This window comes from Miscanthus floridulus, chromosome 7 (genome assembly GCF_019320115.1).
Source record: "Miscanthus floridulus cultivar M001 chromosome 7, ASM1932011v1, whole genome shotgun sequence".
Classification (NCBI taxonomy): Eukaryota; Viridiplantae; Streptophyta; class Magnoliopsida; order Poales; family Poaceae; genus Miscanthus; species Miscanthus floridulus.
Genome location: NC_089586.1, coordinates 87,090,746 through 87,108,813, shown reverse-complemented (window position 1 = coordinate 87,108,813; position 18,068 = coordinate 87,090,746). Strand labels below are relative to the sequence as shown.

At 42.5% G+C, this 18,068-nt stretch overlaps 1 protein-coding gene, 1 non-coding gene and 1 pseudogene across 6 annotated transcripts; 1 reads left to right on the top strand and 2 right to left on the bottom strand.

Moving 5' to 3' along the window:
* Positions 1 to 1,561: 1,561 nt before the first annotated feature.
* LOC136463706 (uncharacterized) lies at positions 1,562 to 6,746 on the bottom strand. Of its 5 annotated transcripts, none has more exons than XM_066462687.1 (9): positions 6,423 to 6,746; positions 5,970 to 6,008; positions 4,974 to 5,506; positions 4,517 to 4,682; positions 4,384 to 4,434; positions 3,922 to 4,104; positions 3,698 to 3,794; positions 2,216 to 2,901; positions 1,562 to 2,127 (listed from the first exon to the last, which is right to left on the bottom strand). In XM_066462687.1, exons 3-9 carry the CDS (start codon positions 5,435 to 5,437, stop codon positions 1,771 to 1,773), a joined length of 2,004 nt encoding a protein of 667 aa, XP_066318784.1. In that variant the 5' UTR covers positions 5,438 to 5,506; positions 5,970 to 6,008; positions 6,423 to 6,746; the 3' UTR covers positions 1,562 to 1,770. The 5 variants fall into 5 exon arrangements, with proteins under 5 accessions (XP_066318784.1, XP_066318782.1, XP_066318781.1 ...); XM_066462685.1 differs by lacking the exon at positions 5,970 to 6,008 and having other exon boundaries at positions 4,974 to 5,401; positions 5,469 to 5,506; positions 6,536 to 6,659; XM_066462684.1 differs by lacking the exon at positions 5,970 to 6,008 and having other exon boundaries at positions 4,974 to 5,401; positions 5,469 to 5,506; positions 6,423 to 6,510.
* An 8,170-nt stretch (positions 6,747 to 14,916) lies between these two features.
* LOC136465808 (cytochrome P450 86A4-like) lies at positions 14,917 to 15,523 on the top strand (annotated as a pseudogene).
* Positions 15,524 to 17,890: 2,367 nt separating this feature from the next.
* On the bottom strand, positions 17,891 to 18,046 carry LOC136468326 (U12 minor spliceosomal RNA). The gene has a single exon (XR_010761831.1). It is a non-coding gene; the product is annotated as a U12 minor spliceosomal RNA (small nuclear RNA).
* Positions 18,047 to 18,068: the final 22 nt, after the last annotated feature.

Here is an 18,068-nt window from a genome sequence, read left to right as displayed (position 1 = left end):
CTCAACACTCTATAATACGCACGCCCCCTCGCTGCCTAAGATCAATGTCTCAAGCTACCCACACCGCTCCACGCAGAGACCTAGGACTAGCTCCCTCTCTCGCCCTGCTTGTAACCCCCTACTGCAAGCACCTCAGTGCAAGAAATACAAGATCGCTCTCTTAGACTGGACGTAGGGCACCTATTGCCTGAACCAGTATAAACCTTGTGTCTCTTTGCATCACTATCCGGGATTAGGGGCACGCAGTACATTTTCACTAGTTGGTTGATGGCTCGCCGGTCCAAAACACCGACACTATTCGAACTAAAAAAATACTTTTATTTTATAATTAAAATGTCGAAACCAAAGAAACAACCTTTAATAGTTGTTTTTTAATGTAATAATATTCTATTTTATAGAAATAATAAAAAACTAAATTAATCTCTAAATATTTATAGTTAATTCATTTATAAATTTAGAAAATTGAAGTCATTGCCAAGATTATAATCTCTTTTATTTTTTTCTATTTGAAGTTATTTGGATCCCATTTTTTGTTCCTGCTCCTAATGAACACAAAATAATAACAACTTAAATAAGTAGTCTGACATGACTATGAGGGTAAAACAACAAGAACAAATAAAATCTAAATTACTCCATATAGGGTATCAACGGTTTAAGTTTTATTTCTTACTATAATTTAAAATTAACTAATTATGAATTTTTAGATATTACTTCCTCCGTTTGTGTTTAATTGTCAGCAATGTTTTACTGTAGCAAATTTGACCATCTGTTTTTTTTTTCTAAAAAAATCTTAGATACTTCAATGTATATAACACTAATGAAGTATGTTCAATAAAGAATCATATATGTGAAAACTTGATGTATCTAAAAATCTTTTGCAGAAAAAACGTATGGTCAAAATTGCTACAGTAAAAATTCGGTGACAAGTAAACGAAAACAGAGGTAGTAACAAGATTTTTATCTTTCTGAATTCAGTGAATAAAAAGTAATTTTAATCTGCTAGAAGACTAAATTTATCTGGTTTCCAAAGGTTGCGTGACCAAAGAAAATTGTTTTCAATTTAAGAAATAAAACTGGGCGTCATCGATAATCCAATGGTCAAAATGGAATATGACTAGCTCTCGTTTTGAGCTCAGAAGGCTAAGTGTTTTAGGCCCCGTTTGGCAGGGCTTTACTTCATTAGTGAAGCCATTTTTTTGCTTCAGCTCCACGAACAGTTTCACCGGTGGAGCTGAAGCGGTTTTGGTAAACCGTTTGACAAAATGGCTTCCCTGTGAGAGCATGTTTTTAGGGGCCTGGAGGAGTAGCCGGGAGAAGCCACTTTTTTAGCTCCATCCCACCCCAAATCACTGTGAGAGCATGTTTTTAGGGACTTCACAAGTAAAGCTATTTTACTTTACCCCGTTTGGTAGAAAACAGCTCCAAACGGCTCCTAAAGCCGGTGAAGAAGCCCTATCAAACGAGCCCTTAGTCGTGAGACGGTATATCTTGGCGTTGGTACTGCTAGGGCAGTTAGACGTTACATTCAGCCGTTACAAGTTCAAATAAACATACACAGAAATACGCACAATACTGTCAATATATATATTTACTTATTAACGGGTAATTTCAAGTGATCCCATGAATCAATTGTATGATGAACACACTCAAGATAAACCGATTTTGACGCTCTGTGGCTGGCAAGGATCACAACTCCGTCGGCAACAGCAGCTGCGAAGGGCAGATTGCAAAATTTGACCAGAATGATGGTTAACGCATGTCGACGTGAAGTTAAAAACCAGCCCATCCAGATGGCTGCTCTACCTTCTTGGCCACACCAGCATTAAATCTTTGGGATGAGCTCCCTTGGGCAGCGGCCCTGTTGATCTGTGTAGCAGTGCTTACTGCTGCTGCTGATGTTCTGAAATTATCAGAACCAAAACCCCACGCATCGGGGGAAGCACCTGATGTTGTGTTCTTGGTTATGTTTTGGCTCCCATTAGTTGCATGATCGACCTTTGGTCGGGCCTGAGTCTTTGTGTCAGGGAAAGCCTGCCATGTTTTGGCATCAGAACTGGCTGATGAGGAGTTGCTAGCAAGCATCCCTTGTTCAAGCTCCCACACAGTTCCTTGGATCTTTTCCTTTCGCTGCATGGATTATAGATCTTATGTAAGATGTTAATAAACTTAAGGATAGTAAAATATGGTGCATTAAACATTGGTGCAGATCAATCACCTGAGATCCAGAGTCTTGTGTCCTTGAGCTGACTTTGTTTGAGGGAGGCGTTGCCTCAGCAAGAGTGCGCTTCAGCTCTTGGATCTCCTGACGCTGTGATCGACAGATTGCAGATAACTTTTCATACTTGGCTGTCATCTCAGCCTTTTCTAATGTGGTTTTCTTCAACTGCTCCTTCAGACTGGACACTTCAAGTTCAAGTTTGGATGTCTTACCAACGGCAATGTTGAGATTGTGAGTGTCAAAATCTGCAACAAAGCTGTTGAATGGATCCTTCTCGCATTTTGGCTTGGGTTGAGGTTGTTGTGCTTTAATTTTCCCAGATTTTTGTATCTCCGTGTCAGAGAGACCTCTGAAACCATTATTGGACAAGGAGTTACTTTGTGCTTGACTTGTTCGTGACATCTGACCAGAATGACCACGCCTATCGCCAGGGATACTGATGTTGGTGTCCACCCAGCTTTGGTTCTGCTTTGATGACAGTGATGTCTTAATTGGCTCCTCGTCAAACAAAGGGTTCCTATTATCTGCAGCTTGAGCACCTTGTGCGTGCTGTGTGGCCCAAAATGCACCTAAAGGTGCATCTCCTGCCTTTGAGCTTCCATGTGATAAAGAACTATTAGATTGCTCTCTTGGAGGTGGAGGAGGGTTCCTTCTAGGCATCACAGGTGTTCTTTTATGAGCACCTACACAAGCAAAAAAGATGATCAGCAAATAGACATCATTGGTACAGTGATGTTCAAAAACACATCAGTAAAATAGCCTCGTTCATCGATTACACATTGCTTGCAGAGAACATATGGAACGTAAATCAGGCTAAAATATTTAAATGCTCCTTACAGAAGGCTGCATGCAGAATAGAGACGTGACAGAGAAGAAGGGAAGGATGGTAGGATGGTGGCGATTTTCATAGGAATTTCACAGGAATCAGTTCAATTTCATAGGAAAAACACCGGAACAGGGAAAAATCCCGTGTTCCAAACAGGCCCTAAAAGGGGATATTCCACGAGGGTGTTAGAGTATGTTAGTTGTAATTATTATCAAAATTGGAGGCCAGGCCACAGAAACAACAAATATTTAAATAGGATAATAAGGAAACAAATAATCAAAATACACAGAATTCTACTAACCCAGGAAAATGAACATAATGCATAGCATCGAATCCTACTGCATTTATCTATCAAAGATGCACCAATTTCTATTGGTACATGTCAAATTGTTGTATAACTAGGTATTTATGTCACTAGGTAATGTTAGGTTCTCCCCGAATCCAGAGGCATAACACACAGACACACACACCCTTTCTGTCGTCAAGGGCCGACTTTTCAATTGACAAACAAGAAAAATAAAAAATCATCAGTAAAGATTTGGCCCCATATACGATCTAAAAAGCATTTCAGGAAGTACTGTGAATCAATGGCAACCCCACATGATCAATAAAGTGCCATACTTGTACAGATAAAATTTCTTCTAGCACCTGACCTTCATCTTGCAAACTCAAGGAAACGGCTGGTGAAGGTCCATCAGGTAACCTCTTCTGTAACTCAAGCGGCAGTAGCTCATTAACACGAAACCAAACCTGTCAAATATACAGCATATAGCATAAGCCAAAGAAAACAATTTATCTGATTCCTAGGGCTACATGCAACAGTCTACGACTAACCTAGTATCATGGAGATGAATGGCCAATCAATCAAAGCTCTTGCCTGCGTGATGTCTGGTCTGGCATTTGGAGAGGCTTCCAGCATATCTTTGATCAACCCTGTGACAGCAGTGCTATACTTGGGTTGCTCAGGGATACGGTAATTGCCATTGAGTACCTGCAGCTTGGATTCTCCGTCAAATGCAGACTTGAAGTAGCATATTCTATATAGAAGGCACCCCAAGGCCTGCCAGTGGTAAGTAAAAAAAAAGGTTACAAATTACTTCACTCTTCACCAATAGCCCAATGATTAATGTTAAATACAATGTGATACTTGAGCAAGATCATTATTAGAAATCACCCATTAACATGAAAAACATATGCCTTTAAACTTTTTACGCACTTAATTTGCCTGTCTCTGATAATTAAACGAAGAACGTAGCACATGATATGCAAAGGTTTGCTTAAGATTCGGAGACATGTATCCTAAAGACCATGTGCTCATGTTCATATGCTTTGCACTTACCCAAATGTCAACTTTTTCGCTAATAACTTCTCTTCTGTAGAGATCCCACATCTGAAAAGCCATCATGAAATCATTGGAGTCTGTACAAGGTTATTTTATTTTAAATCCATAGTGCGGACATCTGTTCTTTTACCTCTGGGGCCCTGTAGGCTGGGGTTGTATGCTTCCTGATGACATCTTCCTCAATGCCCATCTCCTCTGGTTTGTTAAAGCATTTATGATTAGTTGATGTGCTTCCAAAATCACATATTTTCCATGCACCGTCCAATCCAAGAAGAACATTTTCAGCTTTCAGATCCCTAAACAATATGGCAAAAAGGTTGAATGTAAGATATATTTGCTCATAGTTGATACATACTTATTACTTCATAACTTGTTTTAGGAACTGCAAACTAGCCCCTCACACCTAATACGACACACTGGTACAAGAAATAACTGTTTACAGACAGTATTTGCCCTCCCAAGCTGGATTCAAATATAGTACACGAAAGAAAACAATACTAATTTTCTAGTTTACCAGAAATTGCCAATTAATTTGAAAAAAAAAACTAGCTGAATAGTGAGACAGAACAGCATAAACACTACCATACCTATGTGCAATTGGCGGTGATTGTCCATGCATGGCAAAGACAGCATTGCAGACATCTCTGAAAATTGAAAGCACCTTCTTCTCCTCGTAGTAACCACTACCTCTGCTCTCCATTGCACTCACCAAGGACTTCTCACAGAACTCCATTACAAGAAGTGCCTCCTTTGTGCGGCCCATGTCTAAAACATCATGGGCAACAAGTGTGACCACATTTGGATGCCCTTTGAGGAGGTTCATAACCTGGATCTCCTTCATGACAAGATCAAGCGATTCTGAGTCATTGCAAATAATGTGCTTCAATGCGTACATCTTTGATGGATGTACTGTGTCGCATGCCAAATATACACAAGAGAAACCTCCTTGTGCAATGGCATTTCGTACTGTGATCTTCACACTTCCAACATCAATAGTGCGACCATCCAGCCCACTCTGCGCTTTGCCCCCAAAGGGATTGAGTTTCCACATTATTGGGATATCGAGACAAAGGATGAAATACCTGTGCTTATTTTGTTGGGTATGGTTCTCCAAATGTTTCTGTGTCAACCAAAGGGCAACAGAATAAAACTTTGATAAGCAGCCACGTAACATGGAACCAGACATGTATAAAAAGGTGAATGGAATAACCATTGAAACAGTTTTGCAGTCATGATAAATTGTCCAAAGAAAAAAACAAGTCTAATGTTCCGAACTCTTGAAATGCAAACAATGATTCTCTCCATGGAGGTCGCTGAGAAAATATGCAAGGTACATGACTATGTGAGCCCATTAGTACCAGACCAAACTACATACTATCTCAGAACCCTACAGATCAAAGAAGTCACAGACTTGATATTCTAAAGCTAATTTTACTTGTTTTTTCCCTCTCAAAACTATATACTGTATGAAATTAAATGAAACTAGACTTCATTCCCATCATCCCATGTGTAGGAAAGATGCCCCCTTCAGTTTTCAGCATGAAGCACTATCAAGCGTAGGTGTGAGGACCAAAATTACATACTATGTTATAGCAATGTCGTTCAAATCCATCTTCCACACCCTACACAAGTAGACAATCAGCTGATAAGGATTCTGCACCGTTCTGATGATTGTAACACCACGCCTATTGTTTGAATAAGCACTAATGCCCGCATTATTCACGAGAAATCGGGCGCGTCACCTAGATAAGCCGAAATAGCGAATCAGATGCAGTTACTGCTAAGCTAGGGTCACATGGAGCCCACGCATCTGTATTATCGGTTTAATATCAGGCGATCTCGAGGGAATCGCTGGATGCTTGCTCAAAGAAACACCAAAACCAAGGAATCCCGATAACCCGATGTTCGTGCTCCCGAGCTAGACTAGAGCAATACTAAAAACCAACTAAAATTTCACCGCACAGCTCCAGCGCGAGGCGCGGATCACCGCGATCCCGCGCGCATTCACACGGACAACTGAAACGATCCCCACTTACCACGCAAAATGCAGGTCCGGCTCCGATCCCTCCCAGATAAGCCAATCTAACCACTCCCAATGTCCCTCGTTCCTTGCCGCTGAAGCTCGCCGAATCTCGGTAAGGAGGCGCACCTCTAGATCGGAGGCGGAGGCCCGCGGTCGCGGTGGGCTCCGGCGCCGGCGGCGTCAGATGCGGGGCGCGATCTCGTCTGGAGATTCGGTGCGCCCGGGCGCAATCTGCCGAGCCTGACGGGAGGGAAGGAGGAAGGAAGGAAGCAAGCAAGCAAAAGCCGAGACGTGGAGCGGTGGAGCCGTGGCGATGGCGAAGTGGTGGCCTGGTGGCCGCTGGTGGGGTGGGGTGTGGCCACAAATAGATTTCTTGTCGAATATTTTTGCTGCCCTTTTGTCCTCTGTTCTTTTTGTTTTTTACAACATTTTGTCCTCTGTTCTTTGTGTTTTGTATACGTGCTAGCTATCAGCCCTATGTCCGTGCTTTTGCTCCTTTTGCTAGAGGGCCAAAAAGTTTTTAAACGCGCCAGTAGTAGCACATTGGGATTAGCCCTAGACCTTCGGGTTAGAGCAACGTCAATAATAAAACCAATCATTAACTTATAAATTAAGTTATTATAAAAACCAAGCTAAATAATAGTCAGTCTTCTATTTATCTACAAAACTTCTTTATTATTATATATTTTTTAATTTTCTTTCTTATTTTTCCTCACATACATCTCTATTGGAAGTTTGTGACCCACTATTGTCTATGCTTCCGTGCCTTGTTGCTTATATGAGAGCCAAGTTCTCTCATATTTCATTTATTCTCTCTTCCACATCAGCAAAAATATTGATTAGCTTGGCTATAAGCCAGTTGTTGTACATGCTCTTACCCGAATTTTTCGGGTAAGGTAGTTCGGGTAATAAGAAATTTAGGTAATGAAAAATGTTACCCGAATTTAGCCTCGAAAAAACACTACCGATAATTCGGGTTCAGGTTCGGGTATTCCCGAACTACCCAATATTTAGACGGTTAATTGTTGACGCCGGACGTTGGGGCGTCGGGGGTCGGGGCTCTCATGTCGGCGGTCGCGTCGTCGGTATCAAGGCGTCGGAGCTTGGCCACGTGGGGCGACGTCGGGCGTCGGCGACTCGGCAGTCGGCTCAGGCTTGCATCGTCGGCTCAACCGCGCGGCAACGGCGGCAACTCGGTGGTCGCTAGGGTTCCACGGGGTTTGGGATTTGGGGGCAGCTCGTGCTTGGCCTCAAGCCGCTCAGTTTCGAGGAGTCAAGGGTGTCGGGGGTAGAGACGTGGAGTACTGCCGTACCGGAGGGGAGTTGGCTGGTTGATGGGCCACGTACGCGTAGTCGGCTTGAAGGTTGATGTTCTGTTGGGCTCTGAAAATATCGGGTAATATGGGTAATTCAGGTACCGGACAGTGTTACCTGAATTTTTCGAACTAATTTCGGGTATCTAGAATCACTGTCCGAAATTGAAATTGGGTTGTACAAGTACAGGTTCAAGTATTGGATAGCAGGTAATTTGCCCAGGGCTAATTGGGATACCTGAGATAGAATGGTTCCATATTTCCATCTCTGGTTTTTGGATAAGATTACCTCATTTTGTGTTTTGGCTAGGAGAGATAGATCCATCCTTGTTTTATGTTTAGTTTGAGTGATTGAGGCAGATATGATGGATGAAGTTTTAACACAATCATTCACTCTTCATTGTGGCCTATTTCTTAGTTGTGAGATCCACTCATCAACTCCTCGATTTTTTTCTCTTCTTCTTCATCCGACCCAATAGGTTGCCAAGGAGCTTGGACTACATGCGTTGTCCTAGCAGTCCACTGGGGAGATGGCCTCCACATGCGCCACCCCACCGGGTTGAAGGGGAGGGGGAGGGGGAGGGAGCGTTCCTGAACTCTTTAAGCACAGTGAACTTTGTGTTATTTTTTATGCGTGCGGAATTCCGCAAGATTGTACGTCGTGCGGAAGTTCTACTCTTTGCTAATCTATCATGAGGTTTTGTTTGTTGTTAAATTTCAAAAACGCTTATTCAGCCTCCTCTAGGTGACATCAAAATCTTAAAGGATTTGCCAGTAATTAGTAGCATTGTACATGACAAGTATACTATTATGAAAATACTATTTAATCTACATCCCCTCATATCGAGGCTTAAAACAAGTTGATATCAAACACATCCAAAACGTCATTTATTTGTGATAGGATAAGTAAAAAGCAATAACGCTCCCGTCCTTGTTTATATATGGTCCAAGTGCATCGAACGAGATCCATGAGTGAAAAAACACAACAATCAAGTAGTTTTGACAATCGTCCTTATATTTTTTGTTATATCGTCGTAGTGTCTGCCTATGATAAACAAGTACTTTAATTTATATGTTTACCATAGATCTTGTTAGTTTACTAGCAAATGTGTTCTTGTGCTACAAACTCCGTATCATCGTTAGATGCGAGTTGTTATAACCCATATGAATAAACACAGGTTATAAGTGTAGGTCACATACAAGATACGTAGAGTGTGACCCAATACTTATTGGAATGTGTTTCCTAACTCGTGTGAGTATCGGTAACGAGTTCGGATCACATACAAGACACAGAAAACTCTCTGTTATTTAGGTAATTAAGAGGTGGTGAATAAGAAAATAGGTGGAGAGAAATTTTACTTCTTTAATGTTATAAGTATAGAAGATGAGCCTGATTGGTTGGTTGCCAAAAATTTGGATGCTAGGCAGCCATTTGGTTGGATACCAAAATTTGTCAAAACCTCACAATCGGCATGCCAAATTCTTGGTAAATATTTTGTGCCCATGTTTTGGCAAAATTTTCTTGCTAAATCTTGGGCATGACAAATTTGGGCCAATCAGGCCCATAATGAAGTGAACTTATTTCTCCATAGGTCAGGCATTTTATTCATGCAATGTGAGCTTCTCGTACACTGAAATTTAGAAGGTACCAAAATCTCATTGTCGGAGGAAGCCGCATGCTGCATGTGAGTGGGAAGAAGTTGCTTTTGGTTCACGGGAGTACTTACACCTGTTTGGTGAGCCGTGGCTATGCGAAAAAGCTGTTGTGGGCTATGAGCTGTGGAAAAGCTATTGTGGGCTGTGAGCAGTAGAAAAGCTGAAAGCTGTTTGGTTAAACAAGTATAAAATATATATTTTATCTTTATCTCTCTTGAAACAACTATGGAAGAGCTTTTTATTCCACCAATTTCGAAAAGCAGAAAGCCAAAAGCCAAAAACAGGGTCAAACCAGCTTTCAAAAATAAACTACGGAAAAGCAGCTGCTTCTGAAAAAACATCCTCCAAAAACAGCCCCTTTGATTAGGCTTTTGGCTTTTTGGGCCAAAAGTCCAACCAGGGCCTTATTTTCTTCATTACTGCCTGCAGTTGCAATGTAAGTTCACGCCTAAGGACGCAACCAAACCATGCTGGTGGCCTAGATTTATCCGGGTTGGTAGCTTGTTTTCATCAGAGTCCGTCGCGAAAACCATCACAAACATGTCGCTAGTCTGTGCTAAAAGAGACATTATCAACTTGCGTACAATGACCCTCCATCAGAGCCTAGGGAGACACAAACATCTGTCAGCAGGGCTCCTCGGCAGGAGCGAGACGTTTTCCTGTGAGAGCCGGGTTTTTAAGTAAGAAACAGACGAGCCGGAGCGAGACATTTTCCTCTGAAGAAACCCCTTAAGAAAAACCGTGTCAAATACCCCCTATATTAAACAGAACCTAACATCTGGACGCTGCTAACTGCAATTTTTAGTTTTGTAGATCTACCAAATGGTGTGAGTGCTGCTAACTACAATTCTAAGTTTTGTACTTCTACTGGTTGGTGTGACTTTATAAAAAAACGATGTGACTTTTGACAGTTTCGTCTCCTAAATTTTCAGATTAAATAAGAAAAAAATGTCTTTGAAACCACACTAGTATAGAAAGCAATTAAGTTATGCATTATGAAATTGAAAGTGCTATTTGTTGAAAAAAGGGATAATTTTTATTACCTCCGTTCTAAAAAAATACAATTATTCTACATGTGTTCTTGATTAAAGTGCCTAAAGTTTGACCAAACATATAGATAAAAAACATTAAACTTTATAATATCAAATAAGTATATATTATGAAAATATGCCTCATGACGAATAAAATGGTACCTATTTAGTACCATAAATATTACTTCCTTTATTTTAAATTATTAAATTATAAGACGATTTAGTTTTTCTAGATATAGTTTTTACTGTGAACTTAGATATACCATATATCTAATCGAAAATATACGAATTTAGCAAATATTCGAATATGACTATCGCTATCTATAATGTATAAAAAAGAACTAATACAACATCTTATCACACTATAAAAAGAGCGAGTTTTTTTAAGGGGCTCTTCCTCTATAATAACCGTTCGATCTATACGTTGTGCTATATGAGCACTCCGTTATGCGTGATCTTACTCTTCCTCTATAGCAACCGTTTGATCTACATGTCGTGCTATATGAATCCTCCGTCGTCCGTGATCTTACATGTAAGATGTAAGACTCCTCCTCAAATACGTCTCACAGTGTGTCTATAATCCCACCTGCCACAAGTCGCGTTTATATTTTAGGAACCTACCATTGCTATATATATACGACTCCGCGTCTTTCATGCTCTTGTGTTCACGAGATAGGCTTTGATAGAGTCAAATATAATTGGTTTAGGATTAGATTACATCTGGTTGCTTCAGAGTTTGGTACGTGTCCCTAGACCGAAAGGGGGGTAATTTCTCCTATGCAGTTTCGTGGAGAGATGCGGGTTCTTGCCCCGATTTGGACGACCCACGAGAATCTTTGACGGACAATAACATTAATTATATATAGGCTCTTTTAACGGATGAAAGAAAAGATATACTATTACCATAAAACTTATAACTAATGTCCATGCTAACGCCACGACTTCATTTAGAGATGTACAGAAATCTCAATAAAATACTAAAAAATCGAGAGATCATTACACAGCATAATGCAAAAACTATCTAAATAGGCAACATGCATATCTTCAGAGTTTAATTAGCCGACTGTTACAGATAAAGATCTAATGAAATAAATCCAATATTAATTTGTAAAATTCAAGATATATCAAGTATATGATCTCATCATTAAAATGAATAGCGTAGCACGGTGGTCGATTCTTTCAGTAGTCATAGGTTCAGCTCCTTCACCGGCTGCTAAAATACAAAGCGTTTGCCACTGAACATCAGCTCAAAAAAACATCTTATTGTCGGGGCTTTTATATTTTTACCATTATTAAGATTACCGCTCATCCGATTATCACTTTTAGAATGTCACTTGTAATTTTACCATATGAGAGAAGTTTGAGTTCTTAATTTACCACATTTACGCATGTGGCAAGCTATGCCAGTCCAACACGCTGGCGCTCAGTCAGCATGGGCACGTGAAATGTCCTTGCTACCCCTGCCTTGCTCCTCTCTCTTCATCTCCGACAGCCGGGTCCCGCAGCACATGTCGCTACCAGATGGACCCCACTCGTCAGCTTTGTCTTCCACCTGTAGCGCCGGAGACAGCCAGACAGGCCACGCTCTTCCGTCCGCGCGCAGGAGCACCACCGGCGAGCGCCACCGAGGAGGCGAGTACCTGTACGTGTACGCAGCTGCCGCATCAATCAGGTACGGCAGTTTTTTTAACACGCTGGTCGTTGCTGAAAGCTTTACAGACAGGAGTGCTCCCTCTCGTGGGAGTGTATACTAGTGTACTGGTGGTAGTAGTGCGTACTGTGCCAGACTGCCAGCAATTAATCTCCGTCCCTCTCAACTGTGCAAGCAGCAAAGCTCCGACCAGTTCTATAAAACCCCGCTGCACGCCACTAGCTAGCGCAGCCAGCCAGCCAGCTTATACGAGTGTGCTGTACGCCAGCTTGCCGATCCATCGCCGGTGTGAAAGGGCATCTAGACCTTTTACTGGTTTTTAGATGATTGAATGATAATGTGATTAAAGAACTAATCTGTTTGCTAAGTGTAGATAAGTAATAAGTTATCTCATAGGTACTTTATGAAAGCCAAAATGATGTGTTGTTGTGTAAACAATCTAGTTCAAGCACAAGACAATAATGCAAATGGAATTCATGCAAAGGCTTAATTATTATGGGATTTTTATGTTCTATGAGAAAGCAAGCTTGTAAGAATTAATTAATGAGACATAAGGGATTGCATATGGATTGGTCTTATATTTGAAGCTTGCTAAATTGAAATAAAAAATATAACAATACATGAATGGATGATTCAACACAAGATATGACTTGATGGCTTGAGATGGTGAAGATAGCAAGGAAATGCTTCGATGTACTAAGCAAGGGTGAAGGACAAGCGACGGCTTGGCGGCCGAAGAACCTAGCTAGGATGAAGAAGGAAGTACTTGCATTTAGTTGAGGTACTAATCAAGCTATGATGGCCACGTTTATGTGTAGGATCAAATCACTGTTGAAGTGTTTGATGAAAGTGACTTGATACATTTGGGATTATTCAAATTTGATGAATGGAATCAAGTCACATGCTCAAGATGGCTATGCTCAAGTGAAAAGATCAACATCAACATATTAGCACCCTTACTTGATAAAGATTGGAAGGGACGGCATCAATTCAAAAGAGATCAACTCAAGTGGTATAAATTTATTTTTCCTTTGATCTTAAGTTTAATATGTATGACGTACTATTAAGAGGGATGCATCATGTTGATAGATAATGTTTTATAAGTGCTCAAGTCAACCCATGTGAGTTTTGAGTATTTGAGCGACAAAAGAGCTAACTTTATCTTTACTGGTCTGGCAAGGTATTGATACCGGACGTGTCCGGTATTTACCCAGCAGTGGTAAAATTGTTGTTCTCGGGTTGGTTCGTCGGGTTTCTGACATAGGTCGGGAGTTCCGACAGTCGGGAGTTCCGGCAATGGTCGGGAGTTCCGACGTCTCGCACTTTAACTCACTTGGAGGGTTCGCTGTCCTGGTCATGCATGACCAGAGGCCAACGGCTAGTTTTCAAAAGCCTTGAGGGTCGGGAGTTCCGACGTGAGTCGGGAGTTCCGACGGTCGGAAGTTTCGGCATGAGTCGGGAGTCCCGACACCTCACATACTTTAACTCAGTTACATGTTTTTCAAAATTGCTGAGGGTCGGGAGTTCCGGCATTCATCGAGAGTTTCGACGCCTCACAACTTCCCTGTAACTTAGTTACCGTTGGCTCAGTGTAAGTCATACCGGACGTGTCCGGTATTGCAACGGCTATAAAACGGCTAGTTTTTCCAAGGGAGCTATAAATACCCCCAAGCCTCCACTTTTGGAGGCTGCTGATTCTGCTGATAGACACACATATTTTTGAGCCTTGCCAACTCTCCCAACCCTCTCTTAGTGAGTGATTGATCAAATTTGCCAAATCAAATTGTGGGTTGAGTGAAATTTAAAAAGAGAGCAATCCAACCACTTGAGCACTTGTGCATATTGTCAATCTCGTGATTTGTATTTGTTACTCTTGGACTCTTCGGTCCTAGACGGTTAGGCGTCGCCGGAGAGCACCCGAGAGATTGTGGTAAGTTTGTAATGGTCTATTCCGCCGTCTCGGAATCATCTAGTGGAAGGAGGAAAAGGAGTTGGAAAAGACTCCGGCTAGAGTGACATTCGTGGTACACTCTAGGGCTGACCTTTGCTGGGTCACCCGTAGCCCCCTCAACGGAGAGTAGGACTCGAACGAGTCCGAACTTCGGTAAAACAAATATCGTGTCTCAATTTACATTTCATTCGATATTTGTGTTGCTCTAGCTCTTGTGCAGGTTCTCTGTGTTTACTGTCATCTCTAGTAGATACCTGCAGTTTGGTTTAAAGATAGAAATTGAAGGAAGCAAGTTTGGGGTTGTTCTGCAGAAGTCGTGTATACCGGACACGTCCGGTATTCATACCAGACACGTCTGGTATTGATCACTGTGCCAGGCTGTCCTGCAGAACACGTGCATACCAGACACGTCCGGTATACCTACCGGACACGTCTGGTATTATAGCTCAGTGCTGAATTTATTTGATCCTTGAGCTAATCGTTGTGTTGCAGGATTGTGGCTCCTAGATTTATTTAGTATCTTTTACATACTCTGTGGCTAACTTGTGAGGGGTGGTATTACTCTTATTTGGAGTTTCCATTTTGGAAACTCTCTTTACTAATTGTTTCCGCATTTAAAGGTGTTAATTTTTATAAACGCCTATTCACCCCCCTCTAGGCGGCATCCTAGGTCCTTTCACGGCGGGCAAGCGGCAATGGAGGTGGGCACGTGGGCAGTGGTGGTGGCGGCCGTCGCCGCGTACCTGGCGTGGTTCTGGCGGCTGTCTCGGGGGTTCAGCGGGCCGCGGGTGTGGCCGGTGCTCGGCAGCCTGCCGGGGCTGGTGCAACACGCCGACGGGGAGACGTGGATGGCGCAGCGCAAGACGGTCGCACTCGAGTTCACCACGCGCATGCTCCGCACCGCCATGTCCTGCTGGGTGTCGCGCTCCATCCACCTCCGGCTGCTGCCCATCCTGGAGGAGGCGGCCAGCCAGGGGACGCACGTCGACCTCCAGGACCTCCTCCTCCGCCTCACCTTCGACAACATCTGCGGCCTCGCGTTCGGCAAGGACCCCGAGACGCTGGCGCCGGGCCTGCCGGAGAACGCGTTCACCACGGCGTTCGACCGCGCCACGGAGGCGATGCTCAACCGGTTCATTTTCCCAGAGTGCCTGTGGCGGTGCAAGAAGTGGCTGGGCCTCGGCATGGAGACCACGCTGGCCCGCAGCGTCGCGCACGTGGATCAGTACCTCGCCGCCGTCATCAAGGCGCGCAAGCTCAAGCTCGCGGGGAACGGCAAGTGCGACACCACGCCGGGGCCGGTGGCAGCGCACGGCGACCTGTTGTCCCGATTCATGCGCAAGGGCTCCTACTCGGACGAGTCTCTGCAGCACGTGGCGCTTAACTTCATCCTCGCCGGCCACGACACCTCCTCCGTGGCGCTCGCCTAGTGGTGCTCCTACGCGTGGACGGAAGAGCGTGGCCTGTCTGGCTGTCTCCCATGCAGGCGCTAGAGGTGGAAGACGAAGCTGACGAGTGGGGCCCACCTGGCAGCGACATGTGCTGCGGGACCCGGCTGTCGGAGATGGAGAGAGAGGAGCAAGGCAGGGGTAGCAAGGACATTTCACGTGCCCATGCTGACTGGGCACCAGCGTGTCGGGCTGGCGTGGCTTGCCACATGCGTAAATGTGGTAAATTAAGAACTCAAACTTCTCTCATATGGTAAAATTGTAAGTGGCATTCTAAGAGTGATAATCGGATGAGCGGTAATCTTAATAATGGTAAAAATATAAAAGCCCCCTTATTGTCTATCAATTTACCGTTTCTCTGATGGTGCAGGATAAAAGTTAGAGAAGCTTTCACTGATGAAACTGTCTATCAATTTACCGTTTCTCTGATGGTGCAGGATAAAAGTTAGAGAAGCTTTCACTGATGAAACTGAAGAAAGCTTCAGAATACAAACAAATGAAATTTCATAGAGCCATTTTATGATCCTAACAGTGTTTCAGTGATTCAGGTCCTTCCATTGCTTTCCGGCATTGATGTATGGCTTCTGCTATGCTGGACTTTCGGTCCTCTTCCAGAGTTCAGATACCACGTAGCTGCCGCTAGCATTGTACTCATTGATCTAAAGCATTAGCTACGGCCTTGTACACCTCGCCTCGCCAAGTTGTTCCTTTAAGCCCACCAGCTTCTCATTCCTGTCATCGATGATTAGCTGAAACATAACACATACGGTGATATTAAAGCATAAGGAACTGTGGGAAATACAATTTAGACCCTAATGTTTATAACCAAGAACTCATCCATAGTCAGGTACAAACTTGACAACAAACTGCCACACCTATCTGCTGACACAATTAAATAAGAGTTTTTTTTTGTTTCTCATTCCCAAATGTCAAACAAATTTCCATGCACCAACCAAATGCAACATAGAAAACAGAATTGAACAATCCATGTTTGTTTCGGACTCCAGATTGGATCATATAGAAATTCTCATCTTTCCAAAACTCCTAATAACACATTAACAGAAACAAAGTATTGAAATAAGCTCTAACTATGCATTGTTCTAGGAATCTACATATGGACCTATGCATATGTACAGAATAGAGACCCCTTACATCGAAAGGGAAAAAATCTTGTTCATGCATGGATGTGCCGCCATGCTGGTATTGCAATATTTTGTTTACTGTGAATGAAACACTTTTAAAAAAAATTGTACCAAATTTACCACATTACGAACTGTAAATGCTTCCCCAGGCTGAAACCCCAAAACAGTGGCATGGCAGACCCTGGAGTCAGCACAGGCTGAAATCCCATGGTGGTTGCTTGTAAGGAAGCCGTGGCATTAGCACAGGCACTAGAGCATTTTATTGAGATTCATGTGCATCACTAATGAAGTCGTGGCGTTAGCACGGGCACTATACTAATAAATTATAGCTTTAAAATTATCACACTATCAGCCTGTTCGTTTGGTTTCAGCCAGGGCTTATCAGCCATGATACAATGTTTTCCTCCCACAACAAATCAATATTTACCAGGCTTATCAACCCAGAAACCAACCAGCGAACAGACTGTATAAAAGTACGAGTTTTAATAAAGTCATAATCCCTCGTATTATTCGTAAGTGCCTACGGTAAATGCTAGGTAGACAAATATGGAAAGGATAAACTGCTTAAAGCATATACGTGGTAAGCTCACTCTAAATGAGTGCTCTCTTCTCCGACTCTCTAGCGCCTTCGATAACACAACTGAGATAGCGACCGGTTCTCCACCCATGCAGGGATGGGGTTCTCCACCCGTACGAGGACAAAAATATGAAAATAGGATAAAATAACGGCAACACGAGCCGTTAAAAATGTGTCTAAGTGAGAGTGCAACAATATATGCAGCTGAAACATCCTCACGAACGAACAATTTAAACCTCGTTCCACACAAACCAATCAAATCGATCAAACAATTGTCATCTACCTTTACTATATATGGTCAATTCAATTACCATTTTTATTTCGTTTGAAATATTTTTTATAAACACATGCCCACACATGTGTATTTGCTAGTATTATTTGAAAAGGAGAGAGTAATATTTTTTATATAAATAAATTTGGTCAAACTCAACTGTGCTTTTAGAATTGGATCTTACTTTAATACGTGAGCAAGAGCATACCCGATTTTTATAGTTGTTGAGGTGTCACTCTAAAAACAACTAAATATCCGGTCCATAAATTTATAGTTGTTGAGGTGTCACTCTAAAAACAACTAAATATCCGGTCCATAAACTCTAAAAACAACTTAATAGATCCATAATCTCAGTTTTTAATTTTTATTTGTTTTATATTTTATTTTGTATTTCATTTTAGCATATATACATATTGAATTTCAGTTTTTGCTTTGGTGGGTGGGGAGGCCCACACAGGCAAGTCCTGCAAAGTAGGGCAGTGTCAGTACCCGCGCCAGCCTCTTTCCCTTTAAAAATTGCGGTGCAGGTTTTGACCCCGCACTGCGTGCGTCTCTCACCGCAGCGCTTTGTTTTCCTTACTCATTAGTTTAAGGCAAGGTTCTCCTCCTGCACCCCACA